Source organism: Anolis sagrei, chromosome X (assembly GCF_037176765.1).
Source record: "Anolis sagrei isolate rAnoSag1 chromosome X, rAnoSag1.mat, whole genome shotgun sequence".
In the NCBI taxonomy this organism is placed as follows: Eukaryota; Metazoa; Chordata; class Lepidosauria; order Squamata; family Dactyloidae; genus Anolis; species Anolis sagrei.
Window position 1 is genome coordinate 48,824,218 of NC_090034.1, and position 22,255 is coordinate 48,846,472.

General features: G+C 35.9%; 2 protein-coding genes across 3 annotated transcripts in view; one reads left to right on the forward strand and one right to left on the reverse strand.

Moving 5' to 3' along the window:
• CABIN1 (calcineurin binding protein 1) overlaps window positions 1–19,054 on the forward strand; it is a 55,761-nt gene extending 36,707 nt beyond the window's left edge. For both annotated transcript variants that reach the window (XM_060785266.2, XM_060785267.2), the window contains exons 30-37: window positions 1,602–1,765; window positions 4,505–4,601; window positions 4,682–5,038; window positions 5,475–5,549; window positions 5,629–5,860; window positions 12,658–12,732; window positions 12,817–13,040; window positions 15,954–19,054. In XM_060785266.2, the coding sequence (XP_060641249.2) occupies window positions 1,602–1,765; window positions 4,505–4,601; window positions 4,682–5,038; window positions 5,475–5,549; window positions 5,629–5,860; window positions 12,658–12,732; window positions 12,817–13,040; window positions 15,954–16,112 (1,383 nt within the window). In that variant the 3' untranslated portion in view covers window positions 16,113–19,054. The remainder of the gene's footprint in view (window positions 1–1,601; window positions 1,766–4,504; window positions 4,602–4,681; window positions 5,039–5,474; window positions 5,550–5,628; window positions 5,861–12,657; window positions 12,733–12,816; window positions 13,041–15,953) is intronic.
• The window catches only part of CIDEC (cell death inducing DFFA like effector c), an 81,675-nt gene that overhangs the window by 54,512 nt on the left and 4,908 nt on the right, over window positions 1–22,255 (reverse strand). The window lies entirely within an intron of this gene.

Consider the following 22,255-nt stretch of genomic DNA (forward strand, 5'->3'; position numbering starts at 1 on the left):
TCCGTATGTGGCTGTGGAGCCCTATTCTTGCTCTGCGTCTTCTTCCGCAGTGAGGGCATTGGTTTCCAGGTGGAAGGCGGTCTCGGCCGGAGTTGGCTTGATGCGCCTTCCTCTTGGCACGTTTCTCTCTTTCGCCCTCCATTCGTGCCTCCTCAAATTCTGCAGCACTGCTGGTCACAGCTGACCTCCAGCTGGAGCGCTCAAGGGCCAGGGCTTCCCAGTTCTCAGTGTCTATGCCAGAGTTTTTAAGGTTGGCTTTGAGCCCATCTTTAAATCTGTTTTCCTGTCCATCAACGTTCCGTTTTCCGTTCTTGAGTTCGGAGTAGAGCAGCTGCTTTGGGAGACGGTGGTCGGACATCCGGACAACATGGCCGGTCCAGTGGAGTTGGTGGCGGAGGACCATCGCTTCAATGCTGGTGGTCTTTGCTTCTTTCAGCACGCTGACGTTTGTCCGCTTGTCTTCCCAAGAGATTTGCAGGATTTTCCGGAGGCAGCGCTGATGGAATCGTTCCAGGAGTTGCATGTGACGTCTGTAGACAGTCCACGTCTCACAGGCATAGAGCAGGGTTGGGAGGACAATAGCTTTATAAACAAGCACCTTGGTATCCCTACGGATGTCCCGGTCCTCAAACACTCTCTGCTTCATTCGGAAAAATGCTGCGCTTGCAGAGCTCAGGTGGTGTTGAATTTCAGTGTCAATGTTGACTTTTGTGGAGAGGTGGCTGCCAAGGTAGCGGAAATGATCAACACCATTAAGCTGTATCACTGGCATTGGAGAGGGGATGGCTGGTGACTGCTGGAAAAGCACCTTGGTTTTTTCAATGTTCAATGACAAGCCGAGCTTCTCGTATGCTTTGTATACACACACACACATATATATAGTGCATGTGGGTAAGAATATAAGTATGTATTTTAATTGATAGATATATACATCAATATCTATCAATAATTATATCAAACTAGATGTAGATGATATCTCTCATCAGGGAAAATAATAGTTACCCAAAGAGACAATCACTTCGTGTGTGTGTGTGTGTGTGTGTATATTCTTCTGTGACATGACTTCCTTCCCTCAGAAAAAGCTCAAAGGGGGCATTTTTACCTCAGAAAAAGTATTCTTCACCTCAGAAAAGGCCAAAGGAGATTGGTTTTCCCTCAGAAGAAGACTCTTTTTCCCTCAGAAAAAGCCAAAAGAGACAGGTTTCTCTTCCAAAAAGGCCAAAGGAGGCGGGATTTCCCTCAGAAAATACCGCTTTTATCCTGGAAAAGACCAAAGGAGGCAGGTTTTAGCTCAGAAGAGGCAAAAGGAGGCATGTTTTGTCTCAGCAAATGCCTCTTTTATCCCATAAAAGGTGAAAGGAGGTATGTTTCCCCCCAGAAGAGGCCTCTTTTCCCCCAGAAAAAGTCAAAGGGTGAAGGATTTCCCTCAGAAAAGGCAAAAGGAGGCAGATTTCCCTCCAGAAAAGGCCAAAGAAGGCAGGTTTTCCCTCAGAAGAGGCCAAAAGAGGCAGGTTTCCCCTTAGGGAAAAAACCTCTTTACCTCAGAAAAGGTCCAAAGGAGACCCTGAGCTGACTTCCTGCTTCCCTTCTTGGGGTCGCAGGGCATCTGGCGCATCCCGGTGGATGAGATTGACCGCCCAGGGAGCTTTTCGTGGCACATGAACCGTTCTATCGTCCTCCTCCTGGAGGTCCTTTCTCAACTGAAGGACCACGGAACCCTTCTCAAGGTCTGCTCCATGCTCCAGAGGACCCCCGACCAGGGAAAGTGAGTCCCATAGGATGTATATTATATTATTATTATATTATATTGTCATATTTATATTATATTATTCCACTTCATATTAGTTCTTATATTTTATGTATTTTATCATGGTTGTATTATATTTATATTAGTATTCCAATTATGTTGGTATTTTATATTATATTCAAATATTATATAATAGTTTTATATTTTGTTATATTCTGTATTATTATGTTATAATTTTATATTATTATTTTTGTATGATTTTATGTTATATAATTATAGTTTCTATAATTATAATATAGTGTCATATTATTATATGATGTAATATACTTTACATTAGTTTTATTATACTATAGCTTATATTTATATTTTATCATTGGGCACACTCATTTTACGGGATAAAATGAGGAACAATAAGCGAAATGGATTTATTTTATTTTGTTATTTGAGTGTGTATCTAATTTATTAATTTATACATACATATAAGATATAATTTATGTTTATTTTTCAAAAGTATTGCTACAAAAGGATAACAAAACTTAACAGTTGTCATTAGGCACTTGTTATTATCTACTTTACATTAATTATATGTAATTTATTTAATTATATATATAAAGATAGATTTATATCATTAATAATTATGTAATTGGAATTTATATATTTCTACCATTTATAAAGTTATATTTATGTCTGATTGATATTATATGTATATATATAATTATATAAATGTGTGTGTAATTAATTTATATGTGATGGTTTGTATCTAATACAATTTATAAAACATATATGTGAAGAATCTGACAAGGCACAAAACACTTAATGACAGTCAGAGGTCAGCGAATAGCAGCTGGCAAAGCAAAAGGGGAGGAGTACAAACAACTTTGCAATGAAATTCAAAAGAGTCTTCAGACTGTGACGAATATCAGATTATGCAATTAAGAGAGGCAGCAGAGAACAGGAAAAGTCTTAAAATGAGGAAAAGCAGTTGCAAATGAAGAAAAAGCTACCAATTGCACTAAAAGATTGAAACGGAATGCGTGTAACAAATAGATTGGAAATTAAACAGTTACGAGAAGACATAAGTGCAGGTAGTCGAAGTCAAACCACATGTTGATACAGAAGAAATCCCAATAGTATTTTAAAGTAAGGTAGATGCGACCATAAGTAAAATGAAGTCAGATAAATGCCCAGGAAAGGACAGAATAAGAATAGACACCTAAAGGCAAGAGGTTGGTAACCTTCAAAAGGTGATCACAGAATATTTTACACAATCCTTGCGAAGTGCCATCTTACTTAAAGATTGGACGACTGAAACCATACTTCTAATGAAGAAAGGAGACACAGAAAACCTTAGCCACTATTGTCCTGTTACACTCCTCTCAACTGTATAAACTGTTCACAAGGATCCTGCTACAAAGAATATCTCAAGATGTGGAAATCAACAGGGAACAAGTGGGCTTCAGGCATGGCTACTCTATCCTCGATCATATCCACGTAGCTACTGGAGAAAAACAAAGAATATCAAGTCCAGTTTGTCTTGCTTTTGTTGATTACCGAAAGGCCTTCCATTCTGTTGAGATCAGTGCTATCCTTAACGCTCTGCACCAAACTGGTGTAAATCCAGCGTATGTGAATATAATAAAAAAGTATTAATACAAGATGCACAATGAATATAAAACTCTTGTCAGAATTGTATCACATCAGAATAAATAAAGGAGTGTGTCAAGGGGACACAATATCGCCAAAACTGTTTGTGGCGACTTTAGAAAACCTCTTCCGAAAAATCAAATTTAAAGGCAGGATTTCAATTGATGTGAACAAATTTCTCATCTCCTCTTCGCAGGCTATGTGTCTTTTTTGCCAAAAATCCAGAAGATTTACAACATGATCTTCAATAACTAGCTCGACTCTCAAAATCAGTAGGACTGCAAATGAAGAAAATGAAATGGTTGAAAAATGAGCTGTGTGCCCACGCCGCATCCGTTATAAATGGAGATGAAATTGAGGAAGTGACCAAATATGTATATCTTGGACATCAAGTACAGTTGCATGAATGGCAGATGGGCAAGAAGATGCAAGACTGCTTGAATAGCTTTTAATCGAAACTGGACAGTGCTAACAGATGCTAAGCTGCCAGTGAAGGTCAGAGCAGATATCTTCAACGCTACACTTCTACTGACAATGTTATACACATCTGAAATATGGGCAACTACAAAGTTAGAGGAGGAAAAACTGGCAGTGACTCAGAGAGTAATGGAAAAAAAGCAGGATGTGTAGTGTGATAATAAGAGAGAAATCCTGCAACAAAGAGCTGCATCAAGGGACCGAGGTACGAAACGTGGTCAATGACATCTATGAGGCGAAAAGGAGATGGGCATGGCATAGAGCATGAACCAAAGGCAACCGAAAAAGGACATGTCGACTCACAAACTGGAGACCAAGAGACCACAAGCGGCTCTTGGGCAGACCTCGCACTTGATGGGACGAACCCATGGTCAAGCTATTCAGCCTGAAATGGAAAAGAAAAGCACAGGATCATAGATTTTGGCAAAGGGTAGATTTGCATGAAGCCCAAAGGAGTTGCTCAATGATAAATAGAATAAATTTGTGTATAAAATATTTATTATATGTATATGTATATATATATGTATATAAACATACATACATTTGTTTCCAAAATAGGATGGATTCAGGAGTGATTTTGGACTATATATATATATAATCCCTCACAACCATAACTTCCTCTTTTCCTCCCAACAGAAAGTACCTCCGGGATGCTGACCGGCAAGTCCTGGCCCAGCACGCCTTTGCTCTCACAGTCCTGGCCCTCGAGGAGATGCTGAACGACATAACAGAGGTGAGAGGCCACTGTGATTTCAGAGGGGTGAGGGGTCACACACACAGTGTCATCCTGATTCAACCCTCCCCTTTTCTCAGGACGCCGACGACCCTTGCGGGGGGGACAAGAAGGTAGCTGACCCCACGGCTGAAGAGGAGCCCAAGATGACTGTTGAGAAGGCCCTACCCCCTTCCAAAATGGCCACTGAGGCGATGGATGTGGAGGTCCGGACCCCAGAGCTCTCCCTCGAGGAGCTGAGTATCAGTTCTCGACTTCCTGTTCCAAAAATGACCCCGAGGGTGAACCGGAAGCGGAAGCTGACACAGGACCCTGAGTCCGGAAAGAGGCTGCTCCTGGATGCCTACCGGGTCTGGCAGCAGGGTCAGAAGGTTGTGACCTACGACCTGGGCAGGATTGAGAAGATCATGTCTGAGACCTACATGCTGATCAAGCAGGTGGGCCACTGGCTTCAATGGAGACAAAACATAATCATCCAAGATGCCCTCCCGAAGATCACCTCATTGGTCACAGTGGCCTCTAGGGGTCCTCCCATGTGGTGGCCATTATGTTTCTTTGACATAATATCATTTATGTTTAAAATGTATTATGTTATAATTTAAATACTTTATTATATTGTATCAAAATGTATATTTGTATTATTATATTTCATTGCGTTAACATGTATATATCATTTTTATATTACATTTTAATTTATATGCTATCATAATGCAGTCATGCCAGCCACATGACCAATGGAGGCGTCAGTGGACAACACCAGCTCTTTAGCTTAGAAATGGAAATGAGCACCACCTCCCAGTCGGACATGACTAGACTTAATGTCAAGGGGAAACCTTTTACCTTTTTAAAACTAATTTATGTTATATTCTCAAGGTGGATGAGGAGGCTGCTCTGGAGCAAGCAGTGAAGTTCTGCCAGGTCCATGTTGGAGCCGCGGCCCAAAAACAGGTGAGTTGAGCCCCCACTTCCTGTAGGAGCTCACCTGCTTCCTGTTGAACACTCACCCATTTCCTACTGTTTTCCACAGAACATGGGGGAGACCCCTTCCACCCCAAAGCCCCCCAAGGAGGGAGCCTTCCCTCTGATGTCAACCCCCTTGATGACCTCCGACCCCCGCCCCCCCAAGGAGAGCAAGATGGCCACCCCAACCTCAGCCGTAACCCCGACCCCTTTGTTGCTCCTTCTGCCGACCACCTCCACCCGGACACCTGAGGCGACCACTTCGTCCGGCACCAAGCCCTCCATTGGCAGCCAAAGAGGTAAGACAAACCAACGATAATAATAATCATAGTAATCATATTATTCTATAATATAATATTACAATATGTAATAGAAATTGAATATAATGATAGTATAATACATATTACATTATATTATAATGAATTACTGTTATATTGCATTATTATTTTGTATGATAGTAATGCAAGATAAGAATAATACAGTATAACAGCAATAATAGAATAAAATCATAATATAATATAAGACTAGTAAAATATAATGATATTATTATGCGATAATATAATACAAGCTAGTATAATGCAAGATAATAATAATTTAACAATAACAGTAATGCAATATAATACATGCTAGATAATGCAATATAACAATACAATCAAATAATATAATACATCTGTGTAATACAAGATAAGAATAAAACAATAAAATAATAGAATGTAATAAAATAATATATTACAATATAACTATACAATAATAGTATAGTATAGTAATATAATAGTGCAATAGAAGAATGGAATAATAATAGACTAGAATTAACTAGCATAATACAATGTTATGAAAATATAATTTAATAATATAATTTTAATACAATATAATAGATTGGAATTATAATATAATTTAATAATAAACCTATTTGTTTCCATATTGGTCAACATTCTGGATGTGTGTGTGTATATATATGTTTTGGAAGGATGGATCAAACTGATTTTTGATGAAATATGTATATCATAAAATGCACAAAATTAATTATATATATATATATACACACACTATATAAAATACAACACATATATATTATATAAATCTATAAATAATATATATATATATATATATATATATATATAAATTTAAAAATATGTATGAATATACCAACATTAAATATTGATATTATGTGTATATATATGCTTAAATATACAAATAAAAATATATGCATATATATATATATAAACAAACATATACATATAGAATTCTCTCTATGAGTAAAATTTAAAAATACATTTAAATATAGAAAAATTGAATATAGGTAATATAACAATGATTTTATTTCTTATCCACCTGTCCGCTCGAGGTGTGTTTCAGAATAGTTAATAAACACAAACATTGTAAAAATACCACTAGCACACATATTAAAATGTATTTATATTAAAGATACATATTAAAACGTATTTCTATAAGATACGTATTTATTTATTGTATTGAGCGAACCAAGGGTACACTTGTAATGTATTTTAAAAAACACAAAGTTTAAAAACTTGGCATTATATTAGAAGTCCTTTGACCAGTAGCTGGCCACTTGGAGTGCCTCTCCAATGATGAGATAAGAAGGTCCTCCATTGTGCATGCAACAGGGCTCAGGCTGCATTGTAGTAGGTAGTCTGTGGTTTGCTCTTCTCCACACTTGCACATCGAAAATATGTATTAAAATACACTGAACAAATTAAACAAAGGCATATAAATATGTATGCATTCAAATGTATAAATATTAAAAATATAATTTATAAAAAATATTTGTATATATGAATGTATATGATTTAGATGTATGTACATTTTATATCTATTATTCTGTGTGTGTGTGTGTTCCCATCTCTTGCATAACGAGGGAAAGAGGGTTGCCATGGAAACGTGAGCCAACGAGAAGCATTATATTTATTTATTTTTATGTTTACTTGCTTCGAAAGAAAAGGAAGGAGGAAGAAAGGTAGATAAAGGAGAAGGGTTTTATTATAGATTATTATATTCATGGTTTAGTCAGGGATATATTTCTATAGATAATAAGAGATTTAGATTTGTTGTCTATATTTGTGATGTGTTTCTGATGCTAATAGAGGGCTGTTATTGTCAAAGGACACATTTGCATATTCAATTAAAGGTTTTTAAAAGGGGAAAGATAATTATTCTAGAAAACAATGGGAAATTTAGGATTTCTTGAATTTTGGAATGTTCTTATTTCATTTATTTATTTGATTTGAATATTTTGGTTATATATTTTATTTATGTTATATGTTTTGTTGATATAATTTATTTTAAGTTCCATATTTTGTTTTAGTCATATATTATATTTTGTTCATATATTTGTTTTATTCATATAGTTTATTTTATATAGTTTAGCATTTTATTTATATAGTTTTATTTAATTTGTATATTTATATATTTTGTGTTATTTATATGTTTCATATATATTTGCTTTATATTATATATTTTAGTTAATGTTTAAACATTTTGTTTCATGTTTATAGTTTGTTTTATTTACTAGCTTGGGGACCCGGTGGTGCCCGGGTTATTTGAGATAGGCATTGTCTGTGCTCCAGTTTTAGTCTAGATCCAATATTAGGGTTCAGTGGGTGCGGGTGAACTACAACTCCCATACGCAAGTCCCATTGTCCATAGTCCATCCTCCTCCAAACTGCACCAGGATGTAGAGTGGGTCACGGGGGCTCTGTGTGCCAAGTGCGATCTTGATCTGTCATTGGTGAGGGTCACAGTGGTCTCATGATGTGTGTAAAGGTATTGCAAGTCCCATCATCCATTGTCCACCCTCCTCCACACTGCACCAGGATATAGAGTGGGTCATGGGGGCTCTGTATTGCCATGTTTGATCTTGATCAGACATTGGTGTGGGTCGGAATGGTCTCAAGAAGTGAGTGAAGATACTGCAATTCTCATCATCCATGCTCCAAAGTCTTCCAAACCACACCAGGATGTAGAGTGGGTTATGGGGGCTCTGTGTGCCAAGTGCGATCTTGATCTGTCATTGGTGAAGGTCACAGTGGCCTCATGATGTGTGTTAAGATATTGCAAATCCCATCATCCATGGTCCGTTCCCCTTAAAACTGCACCAGGATGTAGAGTGGGCCATGAGTGCTCTGTGTGGCAAGTTTGGACCTGGTCTGTAATTTATCGGGGCCACAGTGTTCTGTGGGAAGTGAAGCGGGTGAAGGTACTGTAAATCCCATAGTCGGTGGTCCATCCTGCCCCAAACCGCACCAGGTTGTAAAGTGGGCCCTTGGGCCTCTGTGTGTCAAGTTTGGACCTGATCCATCATTGGTGTGGGTCACAGTGCTCTAAGGAAGTGAGTGAAGGTACTGTAAGTCCCATTATCCATGGTCTATCCTCACCCAAACTGCGACAGGACTTAAAGTGGGTCTGTGTGCCAAGTTTGGTCTTTATCGGTCTTTGTTGGGGGGCACAGTGGTCTGTGGGAACTGAAGCGTTTTAAAGTACTACAAATCCCATCATCCATTGTCCATCCTCCCCCAATCCTCACCAGAGGGTCATGGGTTATGTGTGCCAAGTTTGGTCCAGGTCTGTCACCCATGCTGGTCACAGTGGTCTGTGAAAGTGGCAACCAATCAGAAAGCTGTCACATACATACACACAATCATACAGACATTCACTTATATTATAGATTAGCTTGGGGACCCGGCGGTGCCTGGGTTATTTGAGAAAGGCATTGCGTGCCAAGTTGGTCTTTTTCAGTTATTTATATGGCTCGCAGTGCTCTCAGGAAGTAAGTGAAGGTACTGTGAGTCCCATCATCTGTGGTCCAGCCTCCTCCAAACTGCTCCAGGATGGAGAAAGGGTCATGGGGGCTCTGTGTGCCAAGTTTGGTCTTGATTGGGCATTAGATGAGTGTTGCAGAAGTCTTGGGAAGTGAGTGGAGGTACTTGAAGTCCCATCATCCATAGTCTCCCTTAAACCTCACCAGAATATTGAGTTGGTCATGGGGGCTCTCTGTGCCAAGTTTAGTCTTTATTGGTATTTGGATGAGTGTCGCTGTGGTTTCAGGAAGTGAGTGAAGGTACTGCAAGTCCCATCATCCATGGTCCGTCCTCCTCCAAACAGCACCCGGATGTATGGTGGGTCCTGGGGGCTCTGTGTGCCAAGTTTGGTTTTGATTGGTCATTAGATGAGGGTTGCAGCAGTCTTGGGAAGTGAGTGGAGGTACTTGAAGTCCCATCATCCATGGTCTGTTCTCCCCCAAACCTCACCAGAATGTTGAGTTGGCCATGGGGGCTCTGTGTGCCAAGTTTGGTCTTCATCAGTCATTGGATGAGGGTCGCAGTGGTTTCACTAAGTGAGTGAAGGTACTGCAAGTCCCATCATCCATGGTGCATCGTCCTCCAAACCGCAGCAGGATGTAGAGTACATCATGGAGACTCTGTGTGCCAAGTTTGGTCTTTATCGGTAAGTGGATGATGGTTGCAGTGGTCTCCGGAATTGAGCGAAGGTACTGCAAGTCCCATAATCCATGCTCGATCGACAGCCAAACCTCACCAGGGCGTAAAGAGGTCTATGTGCCAAGTTTGGTGTTGTTCAGTCATTGTTGAGGGTCGCAGCAGTCTCAGAAAGCAAGTAGAGGTACTTCAAGTCCCATCATCCATGGACTGCCCTACTCCAAACCACAGTAGGATGTAGAGTGGGTCATGGGGGCTCTGTGTGCCAAGTTTGGTCTTTATCGGTGTTTCTTGGGGGCCACAGTGATGTGTGGAACCAAACCATTTGAAAGTACTACAAATCCCATAATCCGTGGCCCACCTCCCCCATCCTCACCAGGATGTAAAGGGGGTCATGGGGGTTTTATGTGCCAAGTTTGGTGCAGGTGCGTCACCCGTGTTGGTCACAGTGGCCTGTGAAAGTGGCAGCCAAACTTGGCACACATGTTTTGATGTTTTACCATCCTTGCGGGAGGCTTCTCTCATGTCCCCACTTCTTTCATTAACCCTCTTCACCACCAGGGGGTCCTGTTGAGGCTGGCCAATCAGAGACCATATGCAAATTTCCTTTCCCCTCTCAGCCACTTGAGGATGTTGGAGTTTTCAGGCTGGCCAATCAGAGACCATATGCAAATAGTACCACAGTGGCAACCAGTCAGAAAGCTGGCACTTCCTCCACATACCCGCAGACACGCATACAAACACTCTCTTTTATTATATACTAGCTTGGGGACCCAGCGCTGCCCGGGTTATTAGAGAAAGTGGGTAATGGCGGTTCTGTATGCCAACTTTGGTCTTTATTGGTCATTGGATGACGGTTGCATTGTTTTCAGGAAGTGAGTGAAGATACCTGAAGTTCCATCATCCATGGTCCACCCTCCTCCAAACAGCAGCAGGATATAGAGTGGGTCATGGGGGCTCTGTGTGGCACGTTTGGTCTTTATCAGTCATTGGATGAGGGTGGCAGTGGTTTCAGTAAGTGAGTGAGTCCCAACATCAAAAGTCCCAACATCCAAAGCCCATCCTCCTTCAAACTGCAGCAGGATGTAGAGTGGGTCATTGGGGCTCTGTGTGCTAAGTTTGGTAATGATCAGTCATTGGATTAGGGTCGCAGTGGTTTCAGTAAGTGAGTGAAGGTACTGCAAGTCCCATCATCCATGATCCACTCTCCTCCAAACTGAAACAGGATGTAGATAGGGTCATGGGGGCTCTGTCTGCCAAGTTTGGTCTTGATCAATCATTGGTTCAGGGTCACAGTGGTTTCAGTAAGTGAGTGAAGGTACTGCAAGGCCCATCATCCATGGTCAACCCTCCTCCAAACTGCAGCAGGATGTAGAGTGGGTCATGGGGGCTCTGTGTGCCAATTTGGTCTTGATTGGTCATTGCATGAGGGTTGCAGTGGTTTCAGAAAGTGAGTAAAGATACTGCACGTCCCATCATCCATGGTCCACCTCCCTTAGAACTGCATCAGGATGTAGCGTGGGCCATGAGTACTCTGTGTGCTAAGTTTGGGCCCGGTCTGTGATTTGTAGGGGCTACAATGTTCTGTGGGAAGTGAATCGGGTGAAGGGACTGCAAACCCCGTCTTTAGTGGCCCATCCTGCCCTGAACCGCATGAGGTTTTAAAGTGGGCCATTGGGCCTCTGTGTGCCAAGTTTGGTCTTGTTCTGTCATTGTTGGGGGCCAGAAGGTGTTTTGGACTTCAATTCCAACCATTCCTGACAGCTTCAGGCCCCTTTCCTGTTCCCTTTGCTGCCTCGGAATGTTCAGGGTGGCCAATCAGAGACCATATGCAAATCATACCACAGTGGCAGCCAATCGGAATCTTGGAACTTTCAGGCTGACCAATCAGAGACCATATGCAGATAGCACCACAGTGGCAGTCCATCGGAAAGCTGGCCATACCACTCCGGTTGCACCGCCGCATACAAACTTTGACTTTTATTATATAGATATAGATATAGATATTGATTATGTCATTTCAGTTATATATTTTCATTTATTTATATGTTTTGTTTTATCCATATATATATTGTATTTATAAATTTGCACCATGTGACCAGATTGTTGTCTATTTCCCTATTGATTTTTCTTGTGATATACCTTAGCGCCTACAAATAATATAAACATTTAGTACTACAGTATATTTTATTTATATATATTATAAATTTAATAATATATTGTATTAAAAGTATAGTTAATTGATGATACTTTATTTGTATAATAATAAAATGATATATTTTAATATTTTATTTCTACAATATGTTAACTTAGTAACTATATTTTATTTATATTATAAAAGGATATTTTATTTGTGTACTATTTCCATTTACGAGTGTATTTTGTTTATTTATTTTAATATATTTAATTTTATTTAGTGACACTATATTTTAATTACAATTTCATACTATGTGTTATTTCTATAAAATTTTAACTAATACTATATTGATATATGGAATATATTTAGTGTACTGTTTCAAAAATATTATGTTTTAATATATTTTATTCATATAGTATTTTAATTTAGTAATAGTATCTTTTAGTTATATTGTATTTTAATAGTAATATAGTTTATATTTTAATAATATATTTTATCTATCCTGTAGAGGACGAAGAGGAGGAGGAGGAGGAAGAGGAAGGGGAGCTGGACCCACCCTCCAAGATGGCCACTGCCACAATGGGTGAGCAATGGGCAAGGTGATTCAGGACAATCCCACAATGCAACACTTTTGGTATTATTATTTACCCATTTCCTCCTCCTTCAGGGATTGTGGCCCCAGAGGTTGACCCTGGGAAGGTTGAAGGGGTCCCACGGCCGAAGCCCCGCCCCCCTCCTGGGGTCCCCAGACTCTTCATCCCCTCCTTGACCGCCTCGTCGCCGACAGCAATGACCCCCAAGTTCCCCCCGGAGATCACAGTGACCCCGCCAACCCCAACCCTCCTCTCCCCAAAGGGCAGCGTCTCCGAGGAAACCAAGCAGAAGCTCAAGGTGGGACAAGATGGCCACCATTCCAAGATGGGTCACCCTTGAATGAGATTTGGGTGGAATCCAAGATGGCAACCTTGGAATGGGCTGAGCCCTTATAAATATTTATTAAATATAATGTAGGCAGTAAATATTACTTAAAATGTTATTGATATATATAATTTTAATATATATTCAGCAACATGAGATATAAATATGTATAAGAATAAGAATAAACAACAACAACTTTATTCTTACATCCTGCCTCTATCTCCCCGAAGGGACCAAGCCCAATATAAACAAAGATTACAAAGTAACACAATTAAAACATATAACAGTAAAATATATTAAAACAACAAAACCAATAAAATATAATACATCATAAAACCTGAACGAAACATCAAACAACCAGTAGCCGAGAAAAGTGTGGATTTGAGTCTAATAGGGCAGGACAAGGACTTTTGCAAACACAAACTGTAGGGTCAGGGCTAGGACTAAAGTCTTAGAGATCCAACCAAAAGATTAGGGTTAGGCAGACTTAATCAGTCGCTAAACCATTATTCAAAGGCACATTGGAACATCCAATACATATTATAACTAAATATAATAAAATTATAAAATATACGTAATCCAAGATGACAGTGGGAGATTATGTGTGAGTCTTCATTTTGAAATGGGATTCCTTTGTGAGTGCCGTTAATATTAGTAGTAGTAGTATTCCTTTGTGAGTGTTGTTAATATTATTAGAATGTTAATATTACTATATATTATTAATATATTGTTATGTTAATATACCAAGACTCACAAGGGAATTCCATTTTATATTATAATATCATTGTATAAGATATTATTTTATAATATAAGATTAGTGTATTACAGTGGTTCTCAACCTGGGGTCCCCAGATGTTTTTGGCCTTCAACTCCCAGCTGGTAAACTGGCTGGGATTTCTGGGAGTTGTAGGTCAAAAACATCTGGGGACCCCAGGTTGAGAAACACTGGTGTATTATAATACACTATTCTAATATTATATTCTTTCATAATATTGCATTATAATAGTCGTTACATTGTAATGTAATTTTATGATATAATATTACAAAATTATAATATAATATATTATAACAGTAGCTGTACCCAGCCACGCATTGCTGTGGCCCATTGTGGAGAAATGGGAAAGAAAGAAAAGAGGAAGAGCTAGTTTCTAAGCTATCAATACACAACGGAAGTGTCAACCTAATACAGGCCCATTTCAGTCTCCTTGAGGCCAAAGGGTTATATGGATGTGTGGAAGGGCCCTGGGTTACCTGAGTCCACACTGCCATATAACCCAGTTCAAAGATATTATATAGGTATTATTATTGTTGTTGTCATTATAGACATATATATATTATTATTATTATAGACACAAATATTATTATTAAAGCTATACAGGTATTAGTATTATAGATGTTATTTATTTATTTATTTCATATCAAAAGCATTGCATAAATTAGAATAAATTGATAAAAATTAGAATGAGCAAAGGGCTCAATATCGTTCGAGCAAAAACAGGCAACAGATGTATGGATATTATTACAGACCTATAGATATTATTATAGGCATATAGATGTTATTATAGTTATTATTATATATTTTATATAGCTATTATTATAGATGAATACATATTTTATATGTGTATATAAATATTATTATTATAGACATAGATATTATAGGCATATTGGTATTATTGTTATATATTTACAGATATTTTTGACAGAGATATTATAATTATAGACATATGGATATTATTATAGACCTAGGCATATAGACTTATTACAGACATACAGATATTATGATAGAAATGTAGATATTATTGTTATAGACATATAGATATCATAGACATATATATTATTATAGATTGATCGATATTATTATTGTAGATATATTATAGCCCTGGGTTGCTGTAAAGTAAAAATGGATGGCCATCTTTTAGGAGTGTTTTGATTGTGCCTTCCTGGACAGCCTTTCTGAACTCACAGAGCATGCGTTTTTGTCCTTTCTTTGAATACTGGACTTCATTTCCCAGAATTCCTTCCCATAACTCAGTATGGGTGAGCTTTCTGGGCACACACACACACACAGAATCCCTCCCGTGTGAGTTCCCAGCAGCCCAGCGGAGGCAGCTCCATGCTGTCGAGAGGCAAGAAGGAAAGGAAAGGAAAGGAAAGGGGGGAGATCTGGAGGAGTGTGCCCCCCCCTCTCTCTGTCCCTCCTTTCCTCCCTCTTATCTTTCTTAATCCTTTGGGAAGAGAGAGGCAGGGGGTAGCCAGAGGGATAGACCGGTCACCTTTCCCTCCCTCTCTCATTCCCCCCCCTCTCTCTCTTAGCTGTTGGGTTTTTCCCCTTGTGCAGGAGTGAGGGGCGGGGAGAGTGTTCTTTTAACGCATGCTCTGTATAGGCATTTAGCTTTGTGGGGGTAAGTTCTTTCTGGTTTATTATTATTATTATTATTATTATTATTATTTTGCGCAAAGGACATAAATTGGTTTGGTTGGAGTCTTGTGTCCAAATTTGGCCGCAATTCACCCAGTGGTTTTTGAGTTCTGTTAATCCCACAAACAAACATTACATTTTTATTTATATAAGATAGTATTATAATATTGTGGCATGATTACAATATTCTGAAATGGGGTTATTTTGTGAATTGTATTTTGAAAAAATATTTTGCCGTTTTCTCATTTATTTGAAGAAATAGAGTAGTCCGGTTATAGATTAGACTCCCTCTTTCTCCAAACAAAGACAGGAGAGCCATCAGTCAGGAGGGATCAAATGGTGTAATGGCTGAATGGGGGTTGAATATCCCTTCCAACACTAGGATTCTACATGATCCTCTAGAACGGGATGATGGCTTACCTTGTGTTTCCTATCTCTCTCGTTTCCTGTTGGCCATGTTGCGCCAGTCGGCTATCTTGTCCTCCCAGTCAGCTGCTAACGTCAAGAAGGAGGCACTCCGCCAACCGGCCCTCGAGATCCTAGAGACATCCAGCCAGGAGTCCTCTCTGGAGAGTGAAGATGATGATGATGAAGAAGAGGAAGAGGAAGACTATATGGATGCCTGAGGAACACCTTCCACCATCTTGGATTCCAGCCAAAAGGGGGATCAACAAAACATCCCGATCCTTTTCCATCTGTTTGTTCCAATTTGTTCCAATTTTGGGATCCCAGAATAATATTTTCTCGTCTTTTTGTCACCATGGTGTTAACAAATATCGACAACTTTTCCAATTTTTTATTTATTTTTTTCTATTTTTTCTCACATTTTTTTTAACGTCGCCCATCTTTAAAATAAAACCGTTTTCTTGTTATTCGTTCTTGTTATTTTTATGTAATTGGGGGGATAAAATACATTTTATTATTATTTCCTTGTTATTTTTATATTTTTTGTAGGTCATTCCTCGCAATTTCTGAAATTTTGGTCAGCCATCTTTTTTGGATTGAAATATTTTATTCTTATTTTTATTTATCTCATGTTTTAATTTTTTGTGGGTTGTTTCTTGCAATTCCCTAAATTTTGGGTCAACCATCTTGTTAGAATTGTTAGAAATCGTTTCCTTGTTATTATTTCTCATTTTATTTTTTTGTGGGTAATTTCTCACAATTTCTGAAATTTTGAGTCAGCCATCTTTGGAATAAAACCATTTGCTTTATATTATTATTTTCTCGTTATTTTTTATAATTTTGAAATTTTTAGCCGGCCATCTTTGGGGTAAAAACCATTTTATTATGATAATTGTTAATTTATTTTTTTGTAGTTCATTTTTTATACTTTTCCAAATTTTGTGGTCCAGCATCTTTGGTATAAAACCATTTTCTTCTTATTTTCTCTTTATTTTTCATACTTTTTACATTTCTTTAAGTTAAAAACCGTTTTATTAATATATTCTCATTTTTGTGGGACATTTTTCGTCCTTTCCAAAAATTCTGGTCAGAAGCTCTCTTTGGTGTAAAAACCATTTTTCACATCATTTTAATTTAATTTAATTTTTATGGGGAGTATATATTTTTCAAAATTTTGGCTCGGACATTTTTTAATTTTTTAATTATTTTTTTAATTTTTAAATTATTTTTCATACTTTTGAAATTTCAGGTCAGCCATCTTTGAGATAAAACCAATGTTCTCATTATTATTTCTCATTACAGTAGAGTCTCGCTTATTCAATCTTCGCTCATCCAACATTCTGTATTATCCAATGCAGTCTGCCTCGCACCCGGAATAATGTCCAGGGTGAGAGAGAGAAAGAACCCTTGTCTGTTTTGGTGCTAAATTCGTAAATATAGTAATTACTACATAATGTTACTGTGTATTGAACTGCTTTTTCTGTCAATTTGTTGTAAAATATGATGTTTTGGTGCTTAATTTGTAAAATCATAACGTAATTTGTAAAATCATAACGTTTAATAGGATTTTCCTTAATCCCTCATTATCTAACATTTTCACTTATCCAATGTTCTGCCAACCCGTTTATGTTGGATAAGTGAGACTCTACTCTATTTTTATTTTTTGTGGGACATTCCACATACTTTCCAAAAATACGGGTCGGCAGCCATCTCTGATACAAAGCCATTATTATTATTATTATTATTATTATTTTCTCATTATTTTTCGTACTTTTGAAATTTTGGGTTGGCCATCTTTGGGGTAAAATCCTTTTTCTCGTTGTTTTATTATTTTTTATTTTATTTGTTGGGTATTTCTTATACTTTCCTGAATTTCAGCAGGACGTCTCTGGAGATTTATATTTTGAATGTTGGTGTAATTTGTCCAGACAAGGATTACAAATTCCAGGAATATTTTGAATTTCAGCGGACTATTTCGATAAAAGGATTTGACTAAACGGCATTATTCTGGTGACATTTCAGGATATTTCCGGATTACAAATACCAATAACATTTTGGATTTTGGTGAGATTTATCCAGACAATTATTTGAAAAACAGGATTATAATTTCTGATAATATTTTGAATTTCCGTGGAATATTTCAAGACAAGGATTGACAAAATGGCATTACTCTGGTAACATTTTGGGATTCTTATGAATTTTGGCATTTTGGTGAGATGCATCCAGGTGCATATTTGAGGATTATTACAATTTCTGATAATATTTTGAATTTCAGCAGGATTGTAATTTTCAGGAATATTTTTAATTTTGGGAAAATTTATCCAGAAGTGATATCTATTTGAAGGATTATAATTCTAGTCATATTTTGAATTTTGAAGTGAGATGTATCCAGAGCTTTATAATTTCCATGAATAGCTTGATTTTTTTGTGAAATATCTCCAGATGAATATTTTTGGAAGAGGATGATAATTTCTAGTAATATTTTGCGAGATAGATTCAGACAAATATTTGAGGGATTGCAGATTTTCATACATTTTGAATTTTTGGTGATATTACATATACATACATACATTTTATACACACACATATATATATCACCAAAAATTCAAAATATTAGTAGTATTTATATATATTGAGGGATATTGTGAATTTCCCGTGATATTTTGGCAGATATATCCAGATGAATATTTGAAGGATTATAATTTCTACTAATATTTTTAATTTTTCTGAAATATCTCCTCTACAGTATAGACAAGTATTTGAGGAACAGGATTTCAGATTTTTATAATATTATAAAATATATAATGCTATATATATTTTGGGGGATATTATGAATATCTGGTAATATTTCAGACATATATAAGAAAGGCCATTATGGTAAATGGGAAATTTATAGAATTTTGGGATTACCATTAATGTTTCCTTTGTGGGGGGATTGTTTTTTTCAATGAGAAGAAAACAAAGAGTTTACATTTTATATATATACCACTTCTATTAGTTTGCTTCATTTTTGTGATAATTAAGAATGCATCGGAAATTGCATCATTCACTGCGTTATACCTGGCTTGTTGTTGTTTACTCTTGGCTTGGCACATAAACAACAACAAAAAAAGCTTTGTAATGTAAATAATTATCTTTTTCTAATAAAGTGAGAAAATTTAAATTTCTCTTCGTTTTTATTAGGAGACAAAGCATAGACGGATACAACTGTTCTGCTTATACAGTATATCTATATTGTGCTACCTTTCCTTATATCTATCTTTTAAAAATAAAAATAAAATATAAATAATACTTTTTAAAAACCATTAAATGCGAGTCTTGAAAAGGAAACTTCTTAACTGGTCTTTCTTTAGCCTTTAATTTGTCCATTTAATGACTTATTTCTGCCTTTTTTCAAGTAAAGAGCTTTTATTTACCCTTTTACTGCATCAATAATTATCGAACGGGTTTAAAAGCCTATTTGTTTTCCTTCTTGCTCTGTGTTTTTGTAAACTTGGTCCTTTGTTTATTTTTAACTTTAGTTTTTAATTTTATTATTATAACCTTTTTAAAAAAGTGCTTTGTGTGTTTTAGGATTGGGAGAAAAAGATAAACTGGATGAAAAACTTATTTTTCTATTTTTTATTTTTTAATTACTTCATATTTTGGGGAAATTGGATATATATATATATATATATATATATATATATATATATTCAAAATAATATGAGTCACCTGAGGGCTGAGAAGAGCGGTATACAAGTGAAGTAAATAAATAAATAATAAATAAATAAATTTTAATGTTACATTATTAAGCGCTCTTTCTCTCTCTCTCTCTATATATATATGTTTTTTATTATTTTATTCTTCGAAATGCTTTGTGTTTTTTGAAAATTGGACGGAAAAAATATATTAATATATGATTTTTTAATAAACAAAATTCAGAACTAATGTTTTTTTTAACTTTCTTGTTATTTTATTCTTTATGTGTTTTTGGATATTGGATGGAAAAAATAAATAGATATATATTTGTTTTAAAGTAAAAGTAAAGGTTTCCCCTGACATTAAGTCCAGTTGTATCAGAGTCTGGGAGATGGTGCTCATCTCCATTTCTAAGCCGAAGAGCCAGCGTTGTCCGTAGACACCTCCAAGATAATGTGGCCGGCATGACTGCATGGCGCATCATTACCGTCCCGCCGAAGCAGTACCTATTGATCTACTCACATTTGCATGTTTTCAAAATACTAGGTTGGCAGAAGCTGAGGCTAACAGCGGGAGCTCACCCCGCTCCCCAGATTCGAACTGCCAACCTTTTGGTCAGCAGCTCAGCAGTTTAACCTGCTGCACCACCATGGGGCCCACTTTTTTGTATTAATAAATAAAAATCAGAAATAAAAAATGTTTCTTATTTTATTATTAGTGTTTTTGGAAATGAGATGGAAAAAATAAAAAGATATATATTTCTATTAATAAATAAAATTCAGAAATTATAATTAAAATACTTTTCTTATTGTTTTATTAAGTGCTTTTGGAAATGGGATGGGAAAAAATAAATCAATATATACTTATTTTGATAAAATTCAGAAATAATGATTTTAATTACTTTACTTATCATTTTATTATTTTAAGTGCTTTTGGAAATGGGATAAAAAGTATATTTGTTTTAAAAAAATACAAAAATACTAATAAAATGTCATTTTATTGTTGTTATTTATATTGCTTTGTGTTTTTGGAAAACCATACAGAAAACTATATAGGTATATATAGGTATTTTTAATATAAATTATGGAAATAATATTTTTAATACTGTTTTAAGTGACAAAACAGAAGACGCCCAAAGGCTTTCTTTGGTTTAAAAAAGAATAAAATGTAAAATATTCAGGTTTTTTTTAAATAAATCTTTTAATGGAGTTTTAATGGGGCTTTTTCTAAAAGGATAATAAAAAGGTGAATTTCCTTGTTTTTCTATGGCCCTCAAAGGGCTAATTTCCACACAAATAAAGGGAAATAAAGGCCTTAAGTGGGTTTTTATGGCTTTCAGTCTAAAAGCTTCCTTTTATTTTATCTTCTTTTAAATCCTTTTACAAAAGTCTTGAAGAGAAAATATTTTTTTAAAAATAATACAAGAATAAAATACCAAATATAATAGTAATGCATCAGATTTAATTCCATTAGATTTATTTTATAATGTCGCAATAATATATTTAAGAAAAATAAATATAAGAATAAAATATCAAATATCACAATAATAATATAAATCAGATTTAATTTAATCAAACTTATTTCCTGAATGTGTTTTAATTCTTAACAGGGAGACATTAAGTTTACTCTTAGAGGAATAATAATAGAATATAAATATAGAAGCATAATGACCATGTCTTATTATTATTTATAGAGTAATAATATAATAATAGTGATTCCAGAATCTAGTCATCTCTGTTATTTCTTTGTATTAATAACAATAACAATAATAATAATAATAATAATAATGTCTTATTATTTTGAGAATCAGGGGACTCTATTATTACTTATAAAATAATAATCTGTCATTATTATTATTATTATTTTGAGAGTAGTAGAATAATAATCTAGGCATTTCTGTTATTACTTTGTATTATTATTATTGTATATTATTATTGTTATTACTTTTTCAAATATAATAAAATTTTAAACGTTAGCCTGTAGAGAAGGTCCTCCTCCATTACATCCAGTGATATATATTCCTTTTCTGCAATGCAGCTAGTCACTTAAATCGACTCTGAATTAAAGCGAGGCTTTTAATTGACAAAAGGGTAATTACTCCCCCTCTCTTTTCCCCCCATGATGCCCTTTCCCCCCTTTTAATCCTCTTCTATAAAAGGGGCGATTTGGACCTTTTTTAGAGAAGAAGAAGCTAGGCTCCCATTGAATCCAATGCAGACGGAAACATGGAAGACAGCCCCCAAAGTCAGGAATTATTATTATTATTATTATTATTATTATTATTATTATTATTATTATTTTGGCTTAGAATCCATTTCTACTCTGTATTATATATATATATTACTGTCTATCTATTATTATTATTATTATGGCTTAGAAGAATCAATTCCTATAGTATATTATTGTATTATATATGTATTACTATGTTTTATTATTGTTATAACTATTATTGGCTGAGAAGCATCCATTCCTATAGTATTTATATATGTGTGTGTGCATTTATGCATTATTATTATTATTATTATTATTATTATTATGGCTTATAAGGGTCCATTCCTATATTATGTATATATTACTATATTATTATATTACTATTACGTCTTTGCAGAAACTATTCCTATATTATATTATAATTATAATTTTTTGGCTTTGTATTTATTCCAATATTATGTATTTCTCTCAT